General features: G+C 41.2%; 1 protein-coding gene across 7 annotated transcripts in view; it reads right to left on the reverse strand.

Annotated features, from left to right (window-relative positions):
- Window positions 1-25,692, reverse strand: part of LOC117237679 — a 54,053-nt gene that overhangs the window by 11,052 nt on the left and 17,309 nt on the right. For 2 of the 7 annotated variants that reach the window (XM_033501923.1, XM_033501920.1), the window contains exons 1-3: window positions 5,458-5,903; window positions 830-972; window positions 412-629 (exon numbers count right to left, since the gene is read on the reverse strand). In XM_033501923.1, the coding sequence (XP_033357814.1) occupies window positions 412-629; window positions 830-972; window positions 5,458-5,487 (391 nt within the window). In that variant the 5' untranslated portion in view covers window positions 5,488-5,903. Of the gene's footprint in view, window positions 1-411; window positions 630-829; window positions 973-2,693; window positions 2,742-5,323; window positions 5,342-5,445; window positions 5,904-25,692 lie in introns of those variants that run through there. The other 5 variants (XM_033501921.1, XM_033501917.1, XM_033501918.1 and 2 more) reach the window with 4 other exon arrangements.

The following is a 25,692-nucleotide window of genomic DNA, read 5'->3' on the forward strand; positions in this document are numbered from 1 at the left end:
TTCGATTGGCAACTCAATACCACTTAATGACAAAATCCGCAATCACTTAAAACCAATAGGATGAAATTTGTTCAACGCCACGTAATTTGAACAAGATATAGTCTGAGCGTGTTCTTGACATAGGAATTAAAAACGCCAGGGTATTCTTTCGTTTTTCTAAAAATATACAAACACGGATAAAGATCGTTCGTATTATAAGCTTCAATTTTCAAACTCGATTTTCCCAAAAAAAAAAAAAAAAAGAATAACACTAACGCAATTTTATTGTATCATTATATGTGATCCTCGTCTTATTTATTATTCCAGGCCGTAAGATCTTCTTGGTTACACCTTGTGTGACTTGTACAACGACGAATATAAAATCCACGTTGCGTAAAGAGAAAGAAGAAAGGAAGTAGGTGCGCGACCTACCCTCTTCATGTTCGGAATCCGGTTGGCCGTTAAGTATGCTGTCGAGAGCGGGATGAGTCCATGGATTGTGCACCAGAGCTATCAGGGCAGTGCACCTGGGTGCAGCGGGGTGTTGCACCAGGTGTGACGCGCACCTCTGTAACGTTACACTGAGGTGCGTCTTCGTCGCGGGTGACAACTTCGGCCACTCCCCGCGCAGTACCAATTTCAACGTGTGCCTACAACGATAAACGCGTGATACGACCAATTAAGCCGCGTTTAACAAAGAGTGAAATTCATCGAAGAGAAATTAACGAGGTGGAAGGCCAGATCTTTGACCTCTTAGAGGAACACGAGCACAGGTAAAGATCATTAGAAACCCTTGGATTTCGATGATGAAAAAGGGAAACACAGTTTTATCGGTGGTGGAAATACTCACTTGTGAGCCCATTCTATGAGAGACTGGGTGGCCTCTGGCGTTGCCCCAGGAATGAAATTGGTGACATGCTCCCAGGCGGACAGAAGTGCATTCACCTTGTCGCCGTACTTCTTTTTGCTGTCACTCAATGTCGCTTCAAGCCCCTGCAACCCGGTAAATCAGCCATCGATTAAACGCAAGTAAAACCTCCCGTTCATAGACTTTTCCAGAAGAAAGAGGGGAAATGGTTCGACTAATCGACTCTTTGAACCGCTGTCCGAGTCTTAATCGTTTGTCTCTGCATCGTGCAATTTGTACGTCTACTTCTAACCGATCGTTTTCGACAACTGATTATCCGCGCCACCTAAAACGATATCATCGCGATGAAAATATAGAACATCGTATTTCCAATTTGAAAATCGAACTGCTGGGTATTTTCGACGGGAGATTGAAAAGGAAAAAGGGGTAAAGGAAGATGTAAGATAGAGAACGCACGATACATCGTTTTCAGGAACGGATAGACAGCGAGGTTTTCGTTTTCGTCCAACAAAATTATTTACTATTATGCGATTTATATATTTAATAATTGTAATTTTATATCGTATTTCACAATTATAAATTGATTACTACTATTTATCATTACCTAGAAGAAAGAAAGTTTTCCTTTGGCTAATGTTAGTTACAAAGGACTAGCGAAATATTTAACTGCAAAGTTTCGCGATGATAATTCGTTAACTTTAACCGAGCTCGTCATTTTCGAGGATTCGAAATCGCGTCTTTCTCTGATCCAAGAATTCGCCGTCAGAATGTCCAATTTTCCCGACGAAAATGTTCCGTTGTTTAACACATTGCATCGTATAACGCGTTGCATACTTCTGTTCATCAGAAATGCCTTCGCTTTAATAATGTTTGCTTCAACACGTTTTGTCCACTGTTCTATTTGTCTGTCAAAGTTATCTCGCCGAGAAATACCGAGATACTAAAATGACGAAAAGATGTAGAATTCAACAGTTGCGACAGCGTTCCTTAAACGATCGAACCGATGCAAAACCAATGCGTTAAATAACTTCACATTTGTTAGATTTCCGTTACGATTCTAAAAGTTTAAGCATAGGACGTTGAAGAACGGCCGACTGATAATCCAGCGTATAATTATTAATTACCGAGGAAGGTATTTAATCGCTGGAAAAACGGCAGGGTTGTAGTTTTCAGCAGGTAGCAAGACCAGTGGCCGAGAACCACGTGCGAAAACAAGACGGAAACGATATCCTCCTATTAAACCGCAAATATTGGGCAACCGGAATGAATTTCCCGCTGTATCTGAAAACTGGCCGATGAAATCCTCTTTTTGATTGATCCAGAGGCCAACGATCGCGAAGTGCCGAACCAACGCTCGTGTCTACACGACTAATAATGCTACCGAACGAAATCAAATACAAAAGCGATTTAAGAAATTGAAGGCGAAATGAGTTACGCGTTAAAGGGCCATCCATAGTTCTAACGGAGGAAAAGAAAGCAGGAAAAATTGACGCTTTCAGTTACGAGCGCGTTCGTTACAATTCAATTTTGTTCGTTAACAAACGAATGAAAAAAAGTATTTTCGTAGATGCATGAGAAACGATTTTTGTATATAGGTCGAACGGATGATTTCAATGCGCAATAAATATCGGAGACTCGACAGTATAGAAGATCGAATCTCCGTTTGAATGAAAATTTACTATTTCATGGAAACGCTTACAAGATACTGGTAGAAAATGTGCACAGTTTTTACTTTCTCACAGATTCTTCCTTAACTACGTATCCTATGGTTGCCGCGAAGCATTAGCATAAAAAAGATAATAAGAAAATAATAAGAAAGAGAAAGCATAATAAGAACAAAAATTACCTGATTAAAATAAAGCGTCAACTGTTCAGCCATTTAATTCGGTATTTAAATCTGCAACGCTAAAATACAAGGTAACTTTTCAAGCGACCTTGGCTAGAGATGTTTTTATTTCTTTGCAAAATCAATTACATTCTAAAAGCAAACGGGAAAAGGAGGAAAAGCTTTGATAAAAAGGAAAAGCATTAACGGTATCAAGCAAACAACCGACAGAATTTTCGCAGATAAAAGAAGTCGCTGGAAAAATTCCTCGAACCCGGGAGGAAAACTTCCAATTGGAAAGGAGTTAATTTCGAAGGCATACCTTGCGAGCTCAACCATCGGTTCTTACGGGCAACTTCCTGATCTTACTTTCGCGTAACTTTCCCCATTTGCAACTTCTGTGCCCCGTTCACGAGCAACTCCGCGATGCAGATACCCCTCGTTTCATCCCCGATTCGTTTCTTTACTTATTCCAGTTCTCGTTCTACGGTAACTCACCCCCAATTTTACACCTCTCACCGATAAAATTTTCCTACTCGCGTTTCCCCAGGCAAATTGGAAAATTCGTTCGTTTCGTAAGATCGCGCGTATCTGTTGCGAAAATCTTGCTCTCTTTTCTCAATCCTCCTTTTTACCCATTAAGGACAAATCTCAGCGTTAACGTAACATACATTTCATTTACAATTTCTTCTTCAGTTATTTCGTATTACCGGATTTTACCTTTTAGCACTGTGATCGTGAAAGCAAAGTCCAAGGATACGTTGAACGTTTCTTTCGTCGCTGTTTCATTTTCCATCTACGTCTCTTACAATCTTACGCGAAATGTAAAAAAAGAATTAAGCCACTTGTACGTACTTTTTATAAATCTTGAAAATCACTCCTGCGTTTCTGATTCGCGTAATGTTTTCCAATAAGGTACGTAACTATATCGGTACGTCTTTTTATACCTCGATACAAAAGATATTTCGAATTACTTTACATCTCGCAATCATATTACGTTCACGTATTGCTTCGCTGTTACTTCGGTCCTTAATGGGTTCTAATGCGCGATTGGAAAGGGAAACTGTAGCTTTTCTCTGTTCACAAAGTGGAAAAGGAATCGATGGCCGATTAATTCCTACTGTTTCGATCGTTGCAGTTTTCTAGTTTCTGTCTTACGGTGTAACAACGTATAGCCGTGACCCTGTAACGGAAACTGGCAGAACGAAAAACGAGGCTCGGATATAGTAGCAGGCGAAGTATTTCCGATATTAACTTTTACATCGCAGCTTTTCAATAACGTGATTTTATATAGCCCGTCAGACTTTCGCGAAATTCTATCAACTTCCTCCTCGTATCAAATCGAATTCCAGCGAACATGCAGCTTCGTCGCCGCGTTTCTCGATTCGACTGTTTATTCGAGTCCTTGTCACCGTTTTCTCGCTTCTTCTTATTTCATCGATTATTCGACGAACGAAACACGTTGAATAACAAGGAAAAGTCGTGGCAATTGTTTCTATCGCGTTTAAAAAGATACATCGACGTAATGCAAGTGTTTCGAAATCGTAAAACTTTGGTAAAACACAAAGGATATCGCTATCAAATATTATTGTCGTACATTTTACGCTCTTCTACCACTTTACACGTCGTTGGACATTGAACTCGAGACTTAGGTACTTCCGGTAAATCCACAGCTCTGGAAAACCTAGGTATAAGAGATCAACTACGGGTATAGCGCAACGAGAGCGTAAGCGCCTTTAAAATTAAACGAACAGCAGATCCAGTCTAATTGCCCGTGCTTTGATAAATCTGGTCGGACAAGCGGCTATTCGATCGAACGTTTGATAGATACATTCCGTTCCTAATCTACGCCAACTATCCTAGCTACGCGTGTTACATTGTTCTCACGAGATCAACGTTGTTGCACGGTAATTGATCAACGCGATAGAATTTAACATTAGAACTACTACACCAGTCAAATTGACTGGTTTTACAATTTTATTTTAAAATTCCAACTTCACGTTATATTTTTTCCCGCTTTGATGCAATGACTTTCGCAACGATAACGATAAAAGAATAACGTAATGAATTTTATTTTGTTTTTTATGTATTCAAACTTAAAATAATTATGTATCAAGGCTACTTATACCAACACCAGTCAAAATGGCTGGTATTTGTCAAAGTGTAAAAGGGTCCTGCAACCTGTTCATCGAACCCCAATTAACCAGTTTCCTCGTTTTGTACAACTTGCCATACGTTTTTCAAATTTTTACCGCGTATCATTCGATATGATGATATCGGATATCAAGAAAATTCCGGATCGATCGCTAAATGCTAACACCAGAAATACCACACCAGTCAAAATGACTGGTTCTACAATTTTTTTTTTCTTTTCTTTTTTATAAATGTACCCGACCCTCGTTTAGGGATGATGGTCGCGGATGGATTAATAATACAAAAAATGTACTACATAACATGCAATTGCTTTTGTAAGAAAGTAATAAATCAATAAATATAAAAATATTCTATTATCACGTATTTTTTAAAGACCAGTCATTTTTACTGGTTTTGATAGAAATAGCTCCGTGTTAACTATCGGTAGTTCTAGTGTTAATACGAATAGAGGTCGAGTAAACGATACGAAAGACAAAGGTTCGAGGGATGGTACGAACCATTGATGAAAATGAAAAGAAAACGAAGCTAGGACAGTGTAGGCTGGTTTGTCGTGAGACGAACCCTCTTTCTCTCTCTTTCGTTCTCTCTTTTTTCTGCGAAAGAAGGACCGAAAATGGACCTGTGTCCTCACCACGCACGACTTTTGGATGTGCGAAGACATTCAGAGGGGTGGTCGTGCTGATCGGCGATACAGCAGCAGCGATACTGAAGTTTCGGTCGAGAGAACGCGTGGTGGTCGTCGAAACACTGGTAAAAGATCTCCCTTCTTCTTCGATCAAGGCCTAGGCTAACGAGCGATGGGATTTTCCTCCGCGTCGATGGCAGCGAAGACCTTCTTCCTCCGCTCTGAGCTGAGGATGACGCTGAGCTGGCAGGGGTAGGGGCAGGGCTCGTAGCGGACATCAGCGACCTTCGCAGCTTCAAGTTTCGATATCCTGAATTACCGGAAGATCCGTGGACGATGTCCTTCCACGAGACCGAGCCTTCTATCTTTTTCTTCTCCTTTTCCCTTCCCCTTCCCGCTGCCTACTTTCTTCCGTTTGGTCACTGTCAGTCCCCTCCGCTTGTTGTTCCACTATCCTCCTCCTCCTCCGCCACCACCTCCGCCTCCTTTTCTTTCTCGCTTCACCCGGCTATCCCGGGTTTTCTCTTGCTCCTCTCACCAGGTGGTCTCCACAGTCGGGACGCGCCACTACCAACCGAATTCCAGCGCCTGCTGTACCACTACCATCTGCAATTCAAAACAACTACAATCGAATCGTTTCCACTCGTTCGCGAGAAAGCAGCCCTCTCAAACGTTCGACTAATTCGTACGTTCAACGCGGTTAAAGTAATCTCGGGTTAGCTGTGTCACGCGATTCGCTTCGTCGTTGATTACCAACACCTCGAGTCAAGTGGTACCGCGACTAAAACGCGATTCTTTTGCTGATTTAGCGCAAACTGAATAGGTAGACAGACTTCAGGTGGTTTGACGAAACACGCGAACAAAGGTATTCGCATTGCTGCGTGTATACCCGTAAGTATCAGGACACCTACCTACTCGTCACATTTACCTGAACCGATTCGAACGGAATAACAAATTTACGAAAGGAACCATAGGAAGACAAATATAGCGAAAAATAGCGAAAAGCATTCGATTTGCGGTACTTGGTATCGATATCGATATTATTTCAGAAAGAATATAATAAATCGCATCTATTTTCTTCTTGTTTTATAGAGAGTGTATTTTCAAATATATGAGCGAGGATGGATTATCGAAACAGAGCAGTTTACTGCTTGACAAATTGTTTCTTGATAGCTTCCAAGTTGATAAAAACGTATCGGCAAAATGTATTCATTACGAAATATCGTGGGTTTTAAAGTTTTAAGCTTGCAAATTCCTTTCCAGTTGAAATGACATGCAATTAGAGCGACGGTATACGCAACGATAGTATTTCGAGAGTTCGAGTCTAAAGAGGGTTAAACACAACGAGGCGCGTTTCTTTCTGTTCGTTGACTTCCGATACTAAAGTCCAAGCTGTCCGATTGCCCGAGATCGTCTCTTTGGCCCCATCCACGGCCATTTCCATCGTTTTTTTCACGACGAGGAAACACGACCGCGAACGAGACGCGTTTTAAAAGCTCGGATTTATTCGAGGACTTTTCTAATTGCTTCCCACCGATGAAAACTGTTGCCCCGGGCATGCAGATTGACCCGCGCCTCTTTGTTATCGCGATTCTTTTTCATCGTATTCCGTCGTCTACGCTGACAGCCGGTTCTCGGCCACTTTGGAAAGCGAAAAATTCCTTTCCCATCGTTATTTTTGCCAACACTAGCGAAATGGATATCGCCGTTCCACAGAATATCGTCAAGTTGTCGGTCGAAGCCGTAACATTTTTTTTACGGCGCTCCGCTAGCACTGTCGCTCGTACGTCGATGTATCGAGCCGAAGATCAGAATTCATGAATTTTATCTCGACTTTGGCTACCTCGTGAATTTCCAAACATCGTCCCATCGAGACTTTTTCTCAGATGTACGACGTGACGCATACGCAACGAGTACGTGAGCACTAGTTCGCTTCGTATTAACCGATGCCTAAAGCTTACCAACGATAAGTACGCGAATTAACGCGTACGAATTAATAGCAAACTAACGATCGAAAGTAACTGCGTCTTATTTTCTTACATAATCCACGGATATGATGTATCGTACGAAGTTGAAATAGTTTGTTTAACGACCAGCGCTACTGCAATGGTAAACTCAAATTGCACGATTCGTCCAAGCGTTCATCGATTAAATATTATTGTTAGAATCAATCTATGGAGTTTCCATCGAACTCGAAACATTTCCCTGCCTTGTCTATAGCCAAGTATAATATCGAGAACAACCATACATCGTTCCCAACAAGTACGTACGCACGTATACCATTCGTGGCTGGAAAGTTGGCTAGGATTTCAGGTCGGATCGCTTTATAGCGTAATAGCAGCAGCTTTCCTGACACAGTCTCAAAAATAAGGCACACATATTTTCGTTAGAGGGCGAAATGTTCACATTTACAAGTCGAACGAAGAGCCAGCAAAATACGTCTCTTAGCCCCGCGTGTCATCCTGCTAGCCAACTTTCCAGCCACGCGTAGTAGATAATGGGGCTTCCCTTCCTTCCCCACCTTTCGTTTCTCGTCCCTTTATTTCCTTTCTTCTTTGGTTCGTCCTCTTCTCTTTCGCCACCCGCTTTCCCGCCCTCTCGTCGTTTGTTTTCCGTCTTTCTCGTCCCGTTTCCCTTCCCCTCTGTTTCTGCTTCCTTCCTTTCCACCTTCTACGCTTCCGCCCACGCTTTTACCTTTATCCCGTCCTTCCTGTTCCTTTCCCTTTCTCTTCGTACACTCTGTTTTCCTCTCACCCCTTCTATATTCACCATTTCCCTCTTGCCTCCTTTGTTCTCCAGTGGCGGCCGACGAGCAACATAAATATTTATTTATTGCGTGTACATACGGCGACGGATGTGTACAGGGGAAAATGCTCGTTCGTAAATTCAACTAATCGAAGAGTTTCGTTTCCGTTATATGTCTGTAAGATTCGAGAAATACATTCCTTCTTGAATTTACCTACGGATATAGAATGACATAGGAATTTTTATTTCGCGCTACAATTACGGATCCTGTTGATTCTTATGGATTACAGTTTAATGACAAAAGTACGTTGAAACTGATGTAAAAGAAGCTTCCCTGCCTCTACGCTCGCTCGCTATCCTATACACAACGATTAATTTTTGTCGGCAAGTCTAGCGATGATTAAAAATATGTGTTGCAAAATGTGGAGTATACGAAACGCGGCTCTGCAAAAACAGTTCGATGACTCAGGTAATTGAATATGCATCGAACCGACGAAGAAACTATGATTAAGCTGTTCATGCTACTGCCTAGTATCTCGGCGAGAAACAATTCGTGGTCTAAATGCGATCATATAAAATTATATGTCGTTTTTCCTCTCCGAAGGAAACGAAATGACGCAATGTCGTACTCACCGTGTGTACGATGTGTTTTGTGTCGCTCGTGGAACGTAAAGGACGTCTACGGGGACGAAATCTCGATACCAGCCGAACGAGATCGATTCTCTCGCTCGGAAAGTTGGTCTTTTATTCGAAAAGTACATATAACGGCTCCTTTTTCCTACCTTCGCAATTTCGTATTGCAACAGTCGTAAAACATTTCGTCTTCTAAAAGGAGAAAAATATTTACCAATATCCTATCGATTCGGGGCCAATCAAACGACGTTCCGACGAAGGAAAGCTTCTCTAAATTGTCAATTTGAAAGAGGCTGAAGAAGAAAACGAAGGGATAACAATCGTCATTCGTATTGCTCGGTTTTATTATACATCGAGAGCTTAAATTCCCGACAGAAATGTAGTCGGCAGGTCAAGAATAACGCAACTACGTCAGAGGGTCCAGTTTTTAGACAAATCGAGTTCCGCCTATTTCCACAACAAGCTGTTTAAAATTTCAATGCATCTGTACGTCTCTGTAGCCGATATCGTGTCTATTGATTTGGCAACTAAGTGATTGCGGATTTTGTCATTAGGTGGTACTGACAAAATCCGCAATCACTTAGTTGCCAACCCAATACATCCACGTGTTCCTAACACGTTGATTGTCGCGTCACCCATATTCGGCTGACAGAAAAGTTTCTGATCGGGCCGTGTCACTCGTATTCGGGTGACGCTTATTCGACTACTTGCGAAGGATTGTCGTAATTGTTTGAAAAGATATTGCACAGAAAGTTACAAAAGTAATACGAAAATGGTTTATTAAGAAAATTACTTAGAACGTAAAACTTTGAAGCATTCTATACAAAGCTGAGGTTGGTCGGGACAATTTGGACAAAAAGTTGTTGTTTTCTTTAAATTCTCTCGTGTGTTTGGTCGGTCCGTTCGACGTCTTTATCCGTATAACATAGTTTGCATGCGCGTCTAATGTTTCTTCCGGAATCATTTTTCCGAACGATGATATTATGCCGACTCCGTCGAAGACAAGGGTTTTCTGTATTTTCAGACAACCCTAATAATTTTGCAGCTAATAATTCTCTAAATCTTCTAATAGTTACATCCTTCCTTGTTGCAATTTTGTAAACCGTCAAAGCGTGTACAACAGAAATTCCCAGAAGGAGTTGAATGAGAAGTTTTCGATACTATTTGATTCCTTTTCTAATTGTGGCGATGTAGCTGCACATACGCTAGAGGACAATTCGAATCATGTTGTTGTTTTGCCTCGGAGTATCAACACCGTTAGGACATACGTAACGTAATAATAAATAAACTCTGTCAAACAAAGAGGAATTTAAACTTTCCGCTACTCCCTTGACCAGTAAATAAATAAACGCGATCGTAAGGCGAACAGTTTTCCAGTCTCGGTCTCGAGCGATCTAATTAGCGATCTATACACAATCTTTAGCGAATCTACTAAATCTGTTATTTAGCGAATTTATTAAATATTTTTAAATACATTTGATGATTTCAACAGCGAGTTATCTCGTCATTTAAACCTCACGACCAACCGTGCTCTACAGTGGCATAAGAAATCATTTGGTCAGAATAATCTATACCACAAATCCCTGAAGGATGGATTTCATTGAAAACACGCGCGGCAGTCAACGTGCTAACGCGTCGATGCGTAACACGGCGCAACGTATCTCGCAAGTGGAGAATTGTAAAAAGATTGAGCGAAATAACGCGGGTTCCAGCTCGATACAGGATCTCCAAGGATTAGAATCAATGGATCGGTGAAATCCGTAACTCGCGACGATCGACTCGGTGGTCAGATAAACGGTAACGAAGCCACAGGACAAAACTGGGAAAAAAGGAAAACGCGGTGGAAATTGCACGATTCGATAGATTCTCTCTTTCCGATGTTTTGCATAAGATTAATCCGAGCTGCCGTTTCTCTCGGAGGCTTGCACCGCTTCGTGACGAATAGCTATTATTCTGCCTTCAACGTCTCCCGACCAAACTAGAGCCCAGCCCAGACTACGAGTTATCTATCGATTGCGCGATTCTACCATGTCTACATTGTACAGAGCTTTATTCCGTGCTACGCGTTACTTCTCACGTGACCGAGCACGCAAATCATCCCTCTCTGTGGGTTTGCGTGGATCGCGAACTACCCTCTGCTCGTCGCTTTCTTCCGTACGCAACTTTGTTCCACGCTCGTGTTAACTACAACTCGAAAACCTGTCCAATTTTGCCAAGCTGAGATACAGCGAAACTTCGATATACGTTAGCGTGCTGAAGTATGTCTTTAGGCACCTGCTGCAATTCGATCAAAAGATTGATATCTTTCCTATATTTTCAACGTCGTGGTAGAGCAACGTTTATCTGCTGTTAATTTCGTTCCTTGCTTTTTCATATAATCTACGTCGAATTGTTTTGCAATGTTTCATTTGGAACAGGCAATATGTCTATTCTGCGTCGCTCGACTTCTATATTTATGCGTAATACACGGTTCATATTATGTGAACTTTTTATGAACTTTTTGCAAACGCGGCTAGAATCTCATTATTATTCACAATTATCCACAATTATCAATTAGATTTAATAAGTCTCGATATCCAGGTAATGTTCATGACGACTATTCGTGCTATATACTATTCTTTTTTTTCTTTTCTTTTTTTACTAGATACACGTATATTCGCAGTAAATGTCTCGTAACTTCTCTATATATTGCGAGATTGGTCTCAACAATAAAATTTTAAAACGTTCCACGTAATACGCGTAATATATTCATAAAACCTTTCTATGGCAGGCGTACGAGCACTGCCGTGAACAACTGTACATTTTATATATTCGCAACGATCTCGGAGCGTCCAAATATCGATGCGCGTTAACAGGCAAAATAGAATTTTCATTATGCTTGAAACGTCTACAACGTCAACCGACTGACCGGCTGATTTCATTTCCGATATCGTAGACGGCTTACTTAAATCGTTGCAGGTCCCGGGTAAGCAATAACTTCCGCTCAGCCGTCCTTTCTATTTAGCGGAATTCATTTTCCTACGTCGTCGCGAAGTAAAAGAGAGACAAGGTAAGGAAGAAAAAGGAAAACGCCTTGTCATTTGCATAGCAACTGTACTTAATGGCATCTTCCGAAGGAAAATGCCTTTGAAATTCGTTGCTTCTCCACGGGGAAATTAACGATACGCTACTTGACTATCGTCCAGACGATTCCACGCAAAGTACCAGTGATTCGGAGCTCTGTCTCTGCTCGAATTCGGCCGGCAGCGTTCGCGACGCAGTTAGGCGCCGTTTTGCATTTTGCGTAGCGCGCAAATTCTCGCGTGACCAAGCACGCAAATAGACGTATTTCTGTAGCACGGCTGGCTATTGGCCGGCACGTTACTCTCATAAAACGTGGCCATTATATCGCCGCGGATCTGCCGACTCGTCAAACAACTTTTCGTAGATCGAAAATTCGCCTCGCGTTTCGAAACGACTCGTAGGAAAAAAACGACGTAACGAGTTAGATACGAATCTCCGACGCGATTGCCAGTTGATATCGTTTCTATTCTTTCTAGCGGATTTGTGGCAGTGTAATTTCAGTGTCTCGATCGTACTAAGAACGATAGTTGCGAACGAAGAAAATCAATTCGCGATAGCATCATTTTCTAAAGACGATGTTCCATATTTATGAAACACTAAACTCGTGTAAACGAGTTTTGGTAGTTGCATGCGAAACACGGCGAAATCTGTGTTTCGACAATTACGTTATATAAATCGAACACAGTCAGCGTGAAACACGTGAAACTCGTCATCGGGATTTCCTACTTTTTGCTGCTGGCGGTTGGATAAATGGACGCGCGTTATGAAAAGATCGACTTCAGACACCAGGCTCTCCCTTCGATTTTGTGTGCCGCATTGAACGTAAAAAAAAAGAAAGAAAGAGAGAAAAGAAGGAGATATAAATACATGGCATCACTAGACTATTACCGCTTTTTGCTATAAAGTTATTTTAAGTGAACGAGGCATGAGCAGATCGTTTGAAGTCGAACGGTACGTACGACGCTTTTGTAAATGGAAATCAGCCTCTTGCCACGAAAATGATACGAAGGTAATCGAGACGATAATCTACAGAAAACAATGAACGTTACACGTCTCGTTAAGTAAAATTCAGTCGAATCGCTTCTGTGCTTTTGTCCCGTTACTGGATGTTGCGTGTCGTTTCACTGGAGAATTTCTGCGCGAGGGAGATCTCGATACGCGTCCGCAAGGTCGCCTCGAAATCTACGAAAATCGTGTTACGCAAGAAGATATACATTGTGTAGCTTGCGACGAGCAGATCAAAAGAGAAGATATACAAATGCGAGATTTTCCCACAATCGTTTCACGTTCGTTCGAAACTCGCGTACGAGCTCCTTTCCGAAGGACAGTTTTTTAGAAACCCGAGCGTCCAGACGTTCGAATAAATCCAACGAACTGGAATTGCGACGAGTGACAGTCGTGAAAATTTCGAAGGCGGAAAGGAGCGTCCTAAATTTCGTGGGCTGCGTTTCGCGACCGAATGAAAAAGCGTTAAAAAACTGTACCCTTTTTTTTCATTTCGACAAAAGACCACCTGTTGCCACGTAACAGGTGATGCATCGATATAGAATCAGTCGTGCGATTACTTTAATTTTCATTAACGAGTTTTTTCCTCCTGATATTCACCGATAACCGCAATTTGCCAAGAACGGGTTTCCTTTGTGTTTTCTCGCGACAGTTTGAGAATGCGATTGCGTAAAAGATTGCGATCGAAGGAAACGTACACTGCCGATCGTAAGTATCAGGACACGTGTCCTGGGACACTCAAATCGAATACGTTTTACTACATTTATTTTCTATTTATTTCTCATTTCACGCGTATCTTACGCGCCTTATAACGTACGATATCGGCTAAAGTAAAATTTGTTTGAGTTTCTTTAACGAACAGGTGCTTCGATACTTGTGGTTGGATTGGATCTACGAAGAAACGATGTTATCATACGTCCTCTTTCACTATTTCCCTGTTATTTTAGCAGAGAAATTACGCCGTGATTATGTAAATTTCTTTGATTTCTATTTGATTCGCGTGAAAATATTGCTCGATTTCCAGCAGACATCCGGAAAGACGTGGCTGATCTTCGAGATCAAAATTTTCTTTTCAGTTCACTTTGTGTAAGTAAAGACATTTTAGCCACTTTTTATCGTGTTCACGAAACGTTCGCAAGACAAAAAATTGCGAAGCACGTGGACGTAACGCGACGCGAACTTTGTTGGACAATTCGTAGAAGATGGAAAGAAGTTGCGAATGTTCGCAGAAATCTAAGTTCTCGCATGTTAGCCGGTCAGCCGCTGTGACGTCTCACGTGCTGCACGCGATATGCAATGGACGATACTACTTTTTCACGGCCGAACTAATGCGCGATGATATCGTGTAAAACGAAGAAGCTTTGCCAGCGGACCAAACGTTCTCGCTTTACTCCGAGTCTTCTTTCAAGCGAACCTCTAACGCCCGCGGCTACGTTAACCCATTTTTCACAGAATTCAAACACGCTGCGTCCCGTTACGTGCGACTCTGTCGCTAAGCTACAGCCGGAACCTTTAATCTTTCCGAGACATCACTGGGAAACACGGTTTCTGTTTACCTTGCGAATCGAACAACGAGAGAAAAATAAAAAACAAATTAGGCACAAGTGTCTAAGTACAGCCCTTAGATGAAAAATATCGCAGCGAACGAGTTAGTTCTACGAATATCTTTAACCTGTTAACTGGGAAGTTTAGTTTGAGAAGTCTTTTACGGGGTACGTAATTGAAATCAAGCAACGACGAGTATACAAGTGGAACGCAGGGCAAATGATGGTAATTATAAATTTTACGAAAAAAGCAAAGCAAAAAGAGGAAGAATTACATTTTTTATTGAATAAAAAGTTAACGATTCGTCGCTGAAGCAGGTATCGTTATTAAACATTTTAAAATTGCCAAAAAATAATACAGTGAAGTAGACGAAACGTCGAAACAATACGCGGTAAAGTACGGGAAACAATTCGGGGAATAGGCAATATACGCGGTAAAATGGGGATACATTGGGGAAAATAATCGATTCAATTCAGAAAAAGCGATACGTTGTACGATACCACGATACGATATACCAAAGAGAATAATCAAATAATCCAACTTTTTTTTTTAAACACATAATAGATTTACTGCAAGTATAAAAGGAACGTACCATAAATAAATGCCATGCATGTTACTTTTTACTAAAATTTTCAGCTTCTATAGTAAATGACAATTTTTTATTTCACACGACGAGTATACGCGTCAACCACATCGAAATAAAGTTTTCGATCGACGTGTATACGAACTCCGTTAAACCGGTTAACGCGTAACGCCAGCAAAACCTGTCCTTTAGGCGTAAAAAATGAGGAGAGTCGAATGAAACGGAGTGTCGAATTCGGTTCGACGTAGGATCGCAGGAAGCTAATACGAAAAATAACGAAACATTGAATCGTAACTGTTACGAGACTAACGTACTGGTACGATACAACTCGAAAGAATTATTACAGAAAGAAGATTAAATTATTCTAATTTTCCTGGAACTACCGAGATTCATTTTGCCATATAGAATCTCGTTAGTAACGGAGCTACGTATTCCGTTTGAAAAATTAGACCTAATTAAAATGTATACTTTGATCATAAACTTAAGTGAGTCATGCGCGTGCTATGGCGTTCATTCTCAAAAGAAGAGTCTGCCTCGAAAGAAACTTGAATCAGCATTGAGTCATCCGTGACAAAACGCAGTTTTCAACTTTGCACGTGCACGTGCGTCATCAAGGTGTTAATCCGACTGAGAAAAAGGTAAACTTCGAGAAAGAAGTTTCTGGTAGTCGCGCGAAAAATCCTAACCAAGTGTGCGTTTAACCTCCAAGTGCCACGAGTACTTCTTCTTTCCACTTATCCAAGATTAGGCGATTGCGGTTGGTAATAAGCTTCCCAGGCTCGTGGAGACTAAACGCGTTATTCGACAGCTCGCAGCACCGCCTACTCTTGTGTTTTTTCTTCCCTCGTTTGAAAGCGTACGCCGAACTTGGCGTCCTGCCTTTTCCTAACTTTTGAATCAACCTTACGGTTCCGTGAAATCTCCTGATGTCCATCGAGTAAGAACTTGGAGAGAGAAAAAAAAGAAAAAAAGAAAAAGAGTGTCGCAGCTTCTAAGGATTCCAAACTCGTAGTCGGCGAACTCAAAGGACCTACGGCTTAGAATAAACGACAGTGTAATAAAATACAGAGCTGCTTTATCTCGGAACTTTTGACAACGGACGTCCCGTAGATTCTATTGAAAACGAAATGTTGAATTCGAGATCCAGCGAGTCACAGTTCGCGCTTACGTTTTTATCTAACGTCAGAGTATGGTCAGGAGCAATTGAGGTCATTCGAGGCATACGATAATCGACTGGGAAACTACAAACTAGGTAACAACGATAGCGTTAGAAGAGTTATTCTTGAAAATTTACCTAAAAATTTACTCTTATTTGCGCTTGTTATTATCTCTTTAAGATACGCGAGCTTACCAGCGCGAAGGATATTTTTTCTAAGAATCGAGTAGCGATCGGTTTTTTTTAGACCGAAGCGGCCACAGCTCCACTTTTCAATAATTCGTGTAAATCGATGAAAACTTACTAAAAGATCAAGTACAGATGATCCTAACACCGCGTATCCCGAGTTGTGGCGTGAATCATTTCTTCGAGATGGGAGTACTCGGTGAATAAAAGCAGCGCGTTGAGCGACAAGGCCATGGAACGGTATAAAGCGTTAAGCAACGAAATAAAAAGAAAAAGAAAGACAAGAGAGAGGCGAAATGCGTGCGGGGTTAAAAGTGGAGACATTGTGTCGTTAAATATCACGTTGGAAAACGTTTGCATTGGGGATATTCGGAGACAAAACGAAACCCGAGGCAGGATATACAGATATCGTAATGGCAGGACCGGATGAATGGTAGACAAGAAACACCATAGAAAGCTCGGACAATAGTTGTCCCTTTGAAAAGCGAAGGACAGTCACGTGGAATCAACGGTGGCAATTTCGATGAAATTTTCGTTGCTCCGAGCGACGTACGTTTTCTGTTGAATTTTATGAATTTCACATTGGCAGATTCCGCTAATTGGGGCAAACGGTATTTTGAAAACGGACGGTCAAATTATTCTCCAATTATGCCAAACAATTTACAACACTAAAATCGCGTTATTCCTTTTACCGATTGAATTTGCCAATAATGTTACAAGCAATTTGGAATAGCGGCACGAAGCTTTTCTTTATTTCTAATTGCGTGGTTTATCGTTTGTTTACGATCAATTGCTCCAAGAGAATTCCCAGTACCTTCGATCGCGTGATAGCGCGATCAAAAACTTGCTACCGTTTTCGTGTACTCGATTAAGGCGCGAACGATCGACAAGAGATTATTTTACACGCGAAAATGAACCGAGAATGTGAAAGAAAATATTTTTCTAGGACGCTTAGATACGGACAAGCAGATGGAACGAAAAATCTCGTTTCGCGTGTTTTATCGCTCGAGGAAAAGACAAAACCATCGTTGAGAAAGCCGAAAGCTTTGAAAGAAGAAAATATCTCGGTGTTCGTCCTCTTCGACATGGACAAAAGTCTAAATTACGTTTTCATTTCGGTAAAACACGATTCGTGGTCGCTTAAAGGAGATTTAATTAAATTCCAAGCTAGGAATATAATGCGGGAAAATTTCAATTTCTCCCATGAGACCCGCGAAGAAGACGTCCCCGTGAGAGGCCTTTGTTCTTCTTGCCTCGCGTTAGAACGTATTTCGAGAACGTCGTTTCATCGGTCACCGGATCATGCCCGCCTCTCTTCTCGCTTTTTAGATATAAAATTTAACGGCAGAAGAGATCGATAGTTGTTCCATCGAGTCGGTCGCTTCGTTTCTAATTCCTCGAAGAAGCCGCGTCGATGTGCTTTCGCTGTCTTCCTTAAGCGAAGAGCCGGGATGCGGAATTAGATTTCCATTCCGTCGAGAAACTTGAATCCCGGCCGAGAAACTCCAGTGCTGCAGCGTCGTGCTACCACTAGAAAAAAACTTGCCGGAGAATAATTAAGAGAAACTCAAAGATCTTATTTCGATTCGGTTTCGTTTCGGCTCGCTAACAAGTGGCCGTGTATCCAATCAATTTGAACGATATAATAAAGAAGTAAAAAAATTCGATAATTAGTTGGACCGGCTTCGTTCAATAGCCAAATCGATAATTAATTTCACGTTACCAAAACTGCTGCTCTGTTTGGTTTCGGAGTTACGCGTGTATTTGCCGTATCGAACGTTTCAACGTTTCAACAGACTGAATTTAATTAATCGATCAAATTTTACTCATAGAATGTTCGCTTATAGAAAATCTAGAACCCGTTTCAATCCATGTTCTTTTCAAACTGGAATAATTACCGCGTTTAAAAGAGCATAAAACCTTCCAACTAATTAATTTCTTTGCTTCTAAGATTCTCGTTTATATTCGATCTGGGAAACTGGGACGAACCCTGTGTCAAATTTTTGTTTACGAATCGCGATAATTATCAACTACGTTTAAGCGAATACAAACTTTTAAACCGCTTAATCTCTTTGGGCCATAAGTTCTCGCCTAAATTCTATCCGGTGCGAACTAGCACGGCCCCTTATCGATCCAATTTTGTTTGCAAATCGAGGCGATCAACCATGTTTCAGAGAACAAAAAATTGTTAATCTATTTGCCCTTTTGCTTGCAGGATTCTCGGTTGAATTCGACGAAGGGAACGCGCGTATTATAGAAGACGAATCGATTCGAGCGGAAGGTCGAGGTAATCTCGCCTCTTCGACCCTTAGAACGAGCAAACTACTTGGCCGCTCAGTGAAGAAACAACGAGCCGAGAAAGCAGCAAAGAAACATTATTACGAGCATATGCAAATACCGCAAGAAGAATTAAACCACAGTTACAATCATCGAGGTGCATCGAGACGATTCGAGCTTGCGTTAGCTTATAAAGTCCTCGAGTGTTACATCGTTCCCCGTTTTATCACGCAAATGAACCATCAACAGCGAAGAACAAGGATAAATCCTGAAGACGAGCGACACTGCATACACCTAAATCCGAAATGTTATTCGACCGGCTTAAACACGCTTTCATTTGGTTATCGTCACGTCTACCTACTATCAAGTACTTTGACTCCTCTTATCGAATTAATTCTTCGAACTGACGTTGGAAGTTATTTCAGACGTGTAGTTAACACAGTACAGCTTGCAAAAATATTTCAACGGTTATCGTGTACAATTTTTCTGAATACGTTACTCGTGTGTAGTGCAAAACGGTAATTATTTAAAAGTTTACGCCCTGCAGTTTTGTTTTATTTTTTCTTTTTTTTTTTTGCGAATCTCTGGGAAGCTAAGAGAGCCCGACACTATCGTGAAAGTCGTTTGAAATCGAGTTTTGCGACGTATTAAAAAATCGTCGAAATCGGTGTCGAGAGTAAACTTTCAATGAATAATTATCTACGTAACTTTTCGAAATTTCCCGAACACCGCGTAGACAATTTTTATTAATGTTAATTACGGTCCTTTCTATACGTGTCTTTACGCGATATTACGACGCGCTTTAATCAAAGGTGCAGAACTCTTAACTCTTCGGAGTAACCGAGACTGGTTTCTCCACCTCCTTGATACTCTTCTCGAAACCTTTGCTGTTTGTTGTCGGGTTTCAATTTCATCGACGACGTCGCATCACGCTTCTATATATCGGCCACGCTTAAGATATCATCCGGTGTACATATGTACTTTTCTTTGCTTATACGTATCTTCCGCAAGTGTGACGAGACTATCGTATCACGGTTATATTAGTAAAATTCCTAAACGGAAAATGTAAAGCCGTAAGTCCGCCGTAAGCCGATAACCGAGGACTATGTGCAATAATGTAAAATTCCAAATAAATCTGACAACGTATGTACGATAATGTACATAGAAACTGCAGGATATTTAATGTGAGAATACATAGTGGCACGTAATTCGTGGTAAAACCGTGGTACACTTAGTGCAAGCAAGAGATTCGATGGCTCGAAAGAAGACGACAACGAAAAATAATAAAATTGCTCTATTTTCCAGTTCCAATGGAATGATTTTGTTTCATCGTGGAACATAATCGCGAACTCGTTGGGTTTCCAACTTGACGAAGTTGGCCATCAAAAGGCAGGGTGCATCCCCTTTAATCGTACAGCATCTGTGAGCTGGGAATCTATGGGCGATCGAGTAGCCGCATGTTAGGAACAAGGGTTATTATAAAAACGTGAACGACGGAAGTATATTCCTGGATGACCTGCGCACATTTAGCCAATCAATCGGTCGCGTAATCTTCAACGAGATAAGCTTCACACCTTGACCGTTAACGTCCCTCTTCCACGCGAGAGCCATATCTTTTAAGCTACTTTAGTTCTTCTTTGTAAACTTGATAAAAAAAAAAAAAAAACAAACAAACTGTCCACTTGTGTTGTGTCTTTAGTTAGATAAAGTTTCGCAGAAAATTGGAGAGAAGCGAGTTCGAATTACGCATTCGGTTGGTTATACGTACAACACTTTGAAATTTCTAAAGGAAATGTTCAAAGTTCGATATAAGTAGCCTAATTCCGAACCTTATTCATCATGATTAAACTAAGCGACGAAAATAAACGACGTTTCGCGCTTGATATCTTACGAACTTGAACAGGTTTCGCGTAGTTTACTTTGGAAGACCTCTAATTTAAGATCGGGCGAATCGCGAGAGCTGATTTACGTAATTCCGCCAATTTGTATAGACCTGCTCGTTATCTCGCCGAATAAGTCGCTTTACCTAGACGAAACTGGATCTTAAAGGATTCGCGTGCACACGTAGTACAATACATCGAGACACATTACGATACACGTATCGACTTCTAAGTTCCATGAAACCGCGTAATCTGTCGTCTAACGTTAACGTCGATGTACACTTTCGTATCTGACTGTTATTCAACGCCAGCGTTATCATTAGGCAGCGGATATATTTATGCAAATGTATATTTTCACGAAGATAATTGGAAAAAACGGAATCCAGATAGAGAATTGTTATTTTACGTGTCAAGTAACTCTACTAACTGTTGCTAATTCTGTCTGCGCTTATATTACCGCTGCGAAACGTTATCTGGAAAGGCTTCAACATCGACGAACAGGTAATTAAGTCCGAAGATTCCATTCTCACGTAGCTTGAGCGTAACCCGGTGCACGTTTCATGCATCGTTGCCACGTGCACTTTGATCTGCTATTCGTTTAGGAGCATTTCTCGCGTACCATTTTTCGCTGTGTGACATGCATGGTTCGTTGATATCGCGGTCGTGTTATTATACGCACGTGCTGCACGAGCAAGAAATCAAGCGCAACGTTGACATTGATGTCGGCGTTGAGGTTGCCAGCCACGTGATGTGCAATAACTTTGCAAATAGACGAAACATTATTGGCCACCGCGTACAACTGAAATGTCTCTCTGTAAATACACATCGTCAGGGACTTTGGAATAGAAAGAATTTTCCTCCATAACAAACTACGATATTCGTCGAAGCGATATCAACAAATTTTCAACGACGATTATTAATATTCAGTTGGTTACCAGCCGTCGTATCTATCGGTCGGTATCTTTGTTTTCCTGTTCGTTTTACGTTTGCGTCACGTTAAGTTCTCAACCATCGTAAACACGACTCTAATTCGTAAGAAGCTACCCGAGGTCTGCCGAGTACAGCAGGTTCGAAACCAAACGATCGCTCAGCCGATATCTACACCTGCGTTAACCTACGCCTCTGCAACCATGCACCGAGTCTACCCCAGCAAAGAAGTAGCAATTATCGCCGATAGCATCGAAGGAACATCTATAACGGATTACGCGTGTGCCATTGCGAAGCTTTCTAGCAAATCTGCTATTCGTTTCGTTTCTCGTATATCGAACGATCGTGTATGCGTGTATCTGGACAGTAGACAATCCGCTCTTCAACTTCTCTGCAAACACTCGACGATCGTTGTCAAGGACACTATCGTTGGCATAAGACCTTTAATTTCTTCGTCGAAAAGAATTATCTTTTCCGGCGTATCACCGTCTATCCCTAACGAGTACATCGAGAAATTCCTAGCGGACAGTGATATTAAAGCCACGTCGAAGCTCAGCTACCTCAGAGCGATTATTCGAGAGCCTGGATTCGGTCATGTTCTAAGCTTCAGGAGGCAAATTTACATCGACGCAGGCGACGTGGCAAAAATTCCTGAATCCTTTGTAATCTATCACGACGATATACGCTATCGCATTTTTTTATCTATCGAGAAAGTTGCTCGCTCTCTTTGCAAAAAGCAAGGCCACGTAACCAAACGATGCTATATCAACGACAAATCTACAGAAACTATCGTCGGTAATACGATACGATCGAACGACGATGCTTCAACCACCAAGGTTATCGATAGTGACACGAAAAATAACTGTATTAACGACGACGACGATACTTGTACGAAGAACACTGTCGTAAACAGTCTCGTAGAAACAGTTCTAAAAAGTATCAAAGAGAGATTAAAGAATTCTAGTTACAAAAGATGCCTATCGGAATTATCTCGGACACCTTCTCTGTCCGCCGTGAAAAATATTAACGGCGAAGCATGTAATACCGAGCATCGTATCACCGCTAAAAGTAGAAAACTTACCAACGACCACGCTAATAAGAAACCTAAACGCAGTCAGTCGTTAAACAGGACAATAGGAAAAATCGACGACACGCTGAAACTAGCTAAACCAGCGTTCGACAAAGCGGAGAACAATTTCGTATTGAGCTATAACCAATTTCAGAGTTTCCTGGAAAACACGTTTGGTATAGAAAATCCAGTTGCCATCGCCAAGGAATACACTGTTGATATCAAAGCATTAACAGACATGATCAAAACTGTATACCCTCTATTGATAGATAGGAGCATAAAAAACAGATTACATCGGCTCAAAAGGAAACTGGAGAAAGAACATTGCGAAACTCTGATCCGTGAACCTGTACACAACGTACAAACGAAGCTCCTTCAGATTGGTTGTTTGATACCGACAGCGATATGCTGTACGGCTAAAAATTCTCCAATGGAATGTAAATGAATTCTACCATCGTCGTTACGACCAGAGCAAAACCCCTGGAAACCCGAGCCGGAAGGACGCGTGTAGAAAAAACTCCACAGCATCGTATACAGTCGACATCAACGAAGAATGTTTTTTTTTTTTTAACGAGCACCTATTTACCGGAAACGCCATCAAGATCGTTGACATCAAGTTGTATCGAACAGACTTAGAATTTGTTGTGTCAGACTCGCACATGCATATCTGAAAATCTAATCTGCGGCGTGTGAAATTATCGTCAAGCATATCCTTTTAAATTGTTCTAAATACGATTACTTTCGCGACAAATGTTGTTTGCAAAACTTTGCCTCAGAGCGGCTGTCGTATCGAGCCAATATCTCTGTGATAAAAATCAAGTTTCGAGAGTTTTTTTTCTTTAAATATATCGTCATTTAGCGAAATCTAACTAGTAAAGCTCTCTCTGGTCGCATTGTCGTCCCTAATAGCCACATAGGTGCGATTGATGCGACGTTAAAAGCTACATAAAAAAGAAAATTAATGCTTCGATATTAACGATACACGGTAGACCTGAGTGAAACTGTAATAGATGATTCATGGCGTTTTACCGAAGATACGTGTTTTATCGAAACATTTTCCTATAGCGCTATGTTACCGATGCGATAAGTAACAACGAATTAGTTGGTTTCGTGATTAATCGCGGATCTCGACTCGATCGCAAGGTTGGACGTCGAATTAGTGCGCCTCTGACGACGAACGAACGCAACGAACAGTCTGTTGAAATCGTGGATAAAGGAATATACTAAAATCAGACAGAAGGAGCCACCATTTCGTAGATTCGAGTTTTCTATGGATGTTGCGGCAGCATTGCAAGAACGTCGAGTAAATGGCTTTGCTCGAAGAATAAACAGGGTCGATGGTGGGAAACGCTCGAACGAATTTCACATGCAATTTAGCGAAACGAGTTAAAACCGGGAGGAAGTAAAACGCGCGCCAGAACGGCCAGAGAACGCGTTTCGCGCTACGAGCAAAGATAAAATGTGCCACGGAGTGAAATATTTAATACGGTTGGGATGGCGAGGTAGCGGCGAAAGAATAACACGCGCGATATCGATCCGTCTTAAAGTGTAATTAAACTTTGTTCCGTTTTTATCCTAGTCTCGATCACACGTCAACCAAATACACATCTGCCTACTATCTAATGCACGTATTGCGCCACTTTCACAACACCACCACGATACACGGTGTGTTCGAAAACACTGTCATCACACCGTGTACTTACATCGACGGTCACAGTTTTCCATGAGGGACACATATATATATATATATAGCTTTTACTCGTTGAAAGGAAACAAGTGTGTAAACAACGTTAATGTTCTCAGTTGTAATTATAATGATTCAATGTAGTATATACAATCAGACACGAAAATCTACATGCACTCTTCAAATGTGAGATACGTCTATTTATCTTTCCATGTAGAGTCACTGTTTTATGCGACGCCCTGCATAGTCCATCATTTTTCTAATATTGCATTTATATATATATGTTTGTAAAGGATAGTTGTATGGTTTGTTGGTTACAAAACGAGATAACTCGTTGTTGAAAACCGTCAAGTATATTTTAAAATAATAAATAAATACAGATAATGTTAAGACGCTAACGGATTAGTTAAAGACAGTGTATAATCGTTAATATAATCGCTGATAACTCGTTGATAACTCAAATTGATTCGCACGACTGACTGATAACTAAAACTCTTACGGTCGCGTTCGTTTATTTATACTGGCCGGGGGAAAGCCGGAAAATTTGAATTCGAGTTTGCTTAACAGTTGCACGTAGCGGCGACATTCTTTTACCCGGTATTTATTTATTATTACATTATGTGTATCCTATCGATACACTGATATTAATACTCTGAGGCAAAACAACATGATTTGAATTATCCTCTAACTCATGTACAGCTACATATATACAGGGTTCTTAGTAACTGGTGGTACAAGCGGAAAGGGGGTGATTCTGAAAAAAGAAGTCGAAAATATAGAATACAAATTTTTCGTTTGAGGCTTTGTTTTCGAGAAAATCGACTTTGAATTTTCGCTCGGTACGCGTGCGGTACGTTATAACGGATCTCACTGTAGATCGTTGTCTCGATGGACAAATTAAAGAAAAAATTATTATTCTATATTTTAGACTTCTTTTTTCGCGTAGAATCACCCCTTTCCGCTTGTACCACCAGTTACCAACCACCCTGTATATATTTACTTGCTTTTTCCTAACAAGATCGAGAACGAATAAATTACGGTACATTTGAAGAATGCGTGTCTCAACACGTCGAAAGCATTCGTGAAATGAACATTTTCGCATATAATAAATAGCAATTAGAATACTTAAGACGTAGAGAAGACGTTAGTCATGCGTATCGTCTCGTTGCTTTTTCGTAGTCAGGGAACCGTTATAACACTCGGCGACATATCCACGCAATTTCCTTGTTGGCTGTTCATTCTCCACCGATACGACCATTCGACGTTCGATGCAGCCACGCTTATTCCCGTACCTTTCACGGAAACCCGCTACAAAATATCCCCTTCTCTCCTTCTGGCTCGTCTACCTGCAATTTAACCGTTTATCACCGGTTCGCTGTCAGTCGGACGACCAAGGACCTGACCGCCAAACAAAACGAGCAACCAAAGGCATTGACCTTTTAATCGGACCTTTTCTTTTCGTAAGGAATATTTCAAGCTAAAATAGGA

Source organism: Bombus vosnesenskii, unplaced genomic scaffold (genome assembly GCF_011952255.1).
Source record: "Bombus vosnesenskii isolate JDL3184/JDL3185 unplaced genomic scaffold, Bvos_JDL3184-5_v1.1 scf7180000013397, whole genome shotgun sequence".
Classification (NCBI taxonomy): domain Eukaryota; kingdom Metazoa; phylum Arthropoda; class Insecta; order Hymenoptera; family Apidae; genus Bombus; species Bombus vosnesenskii.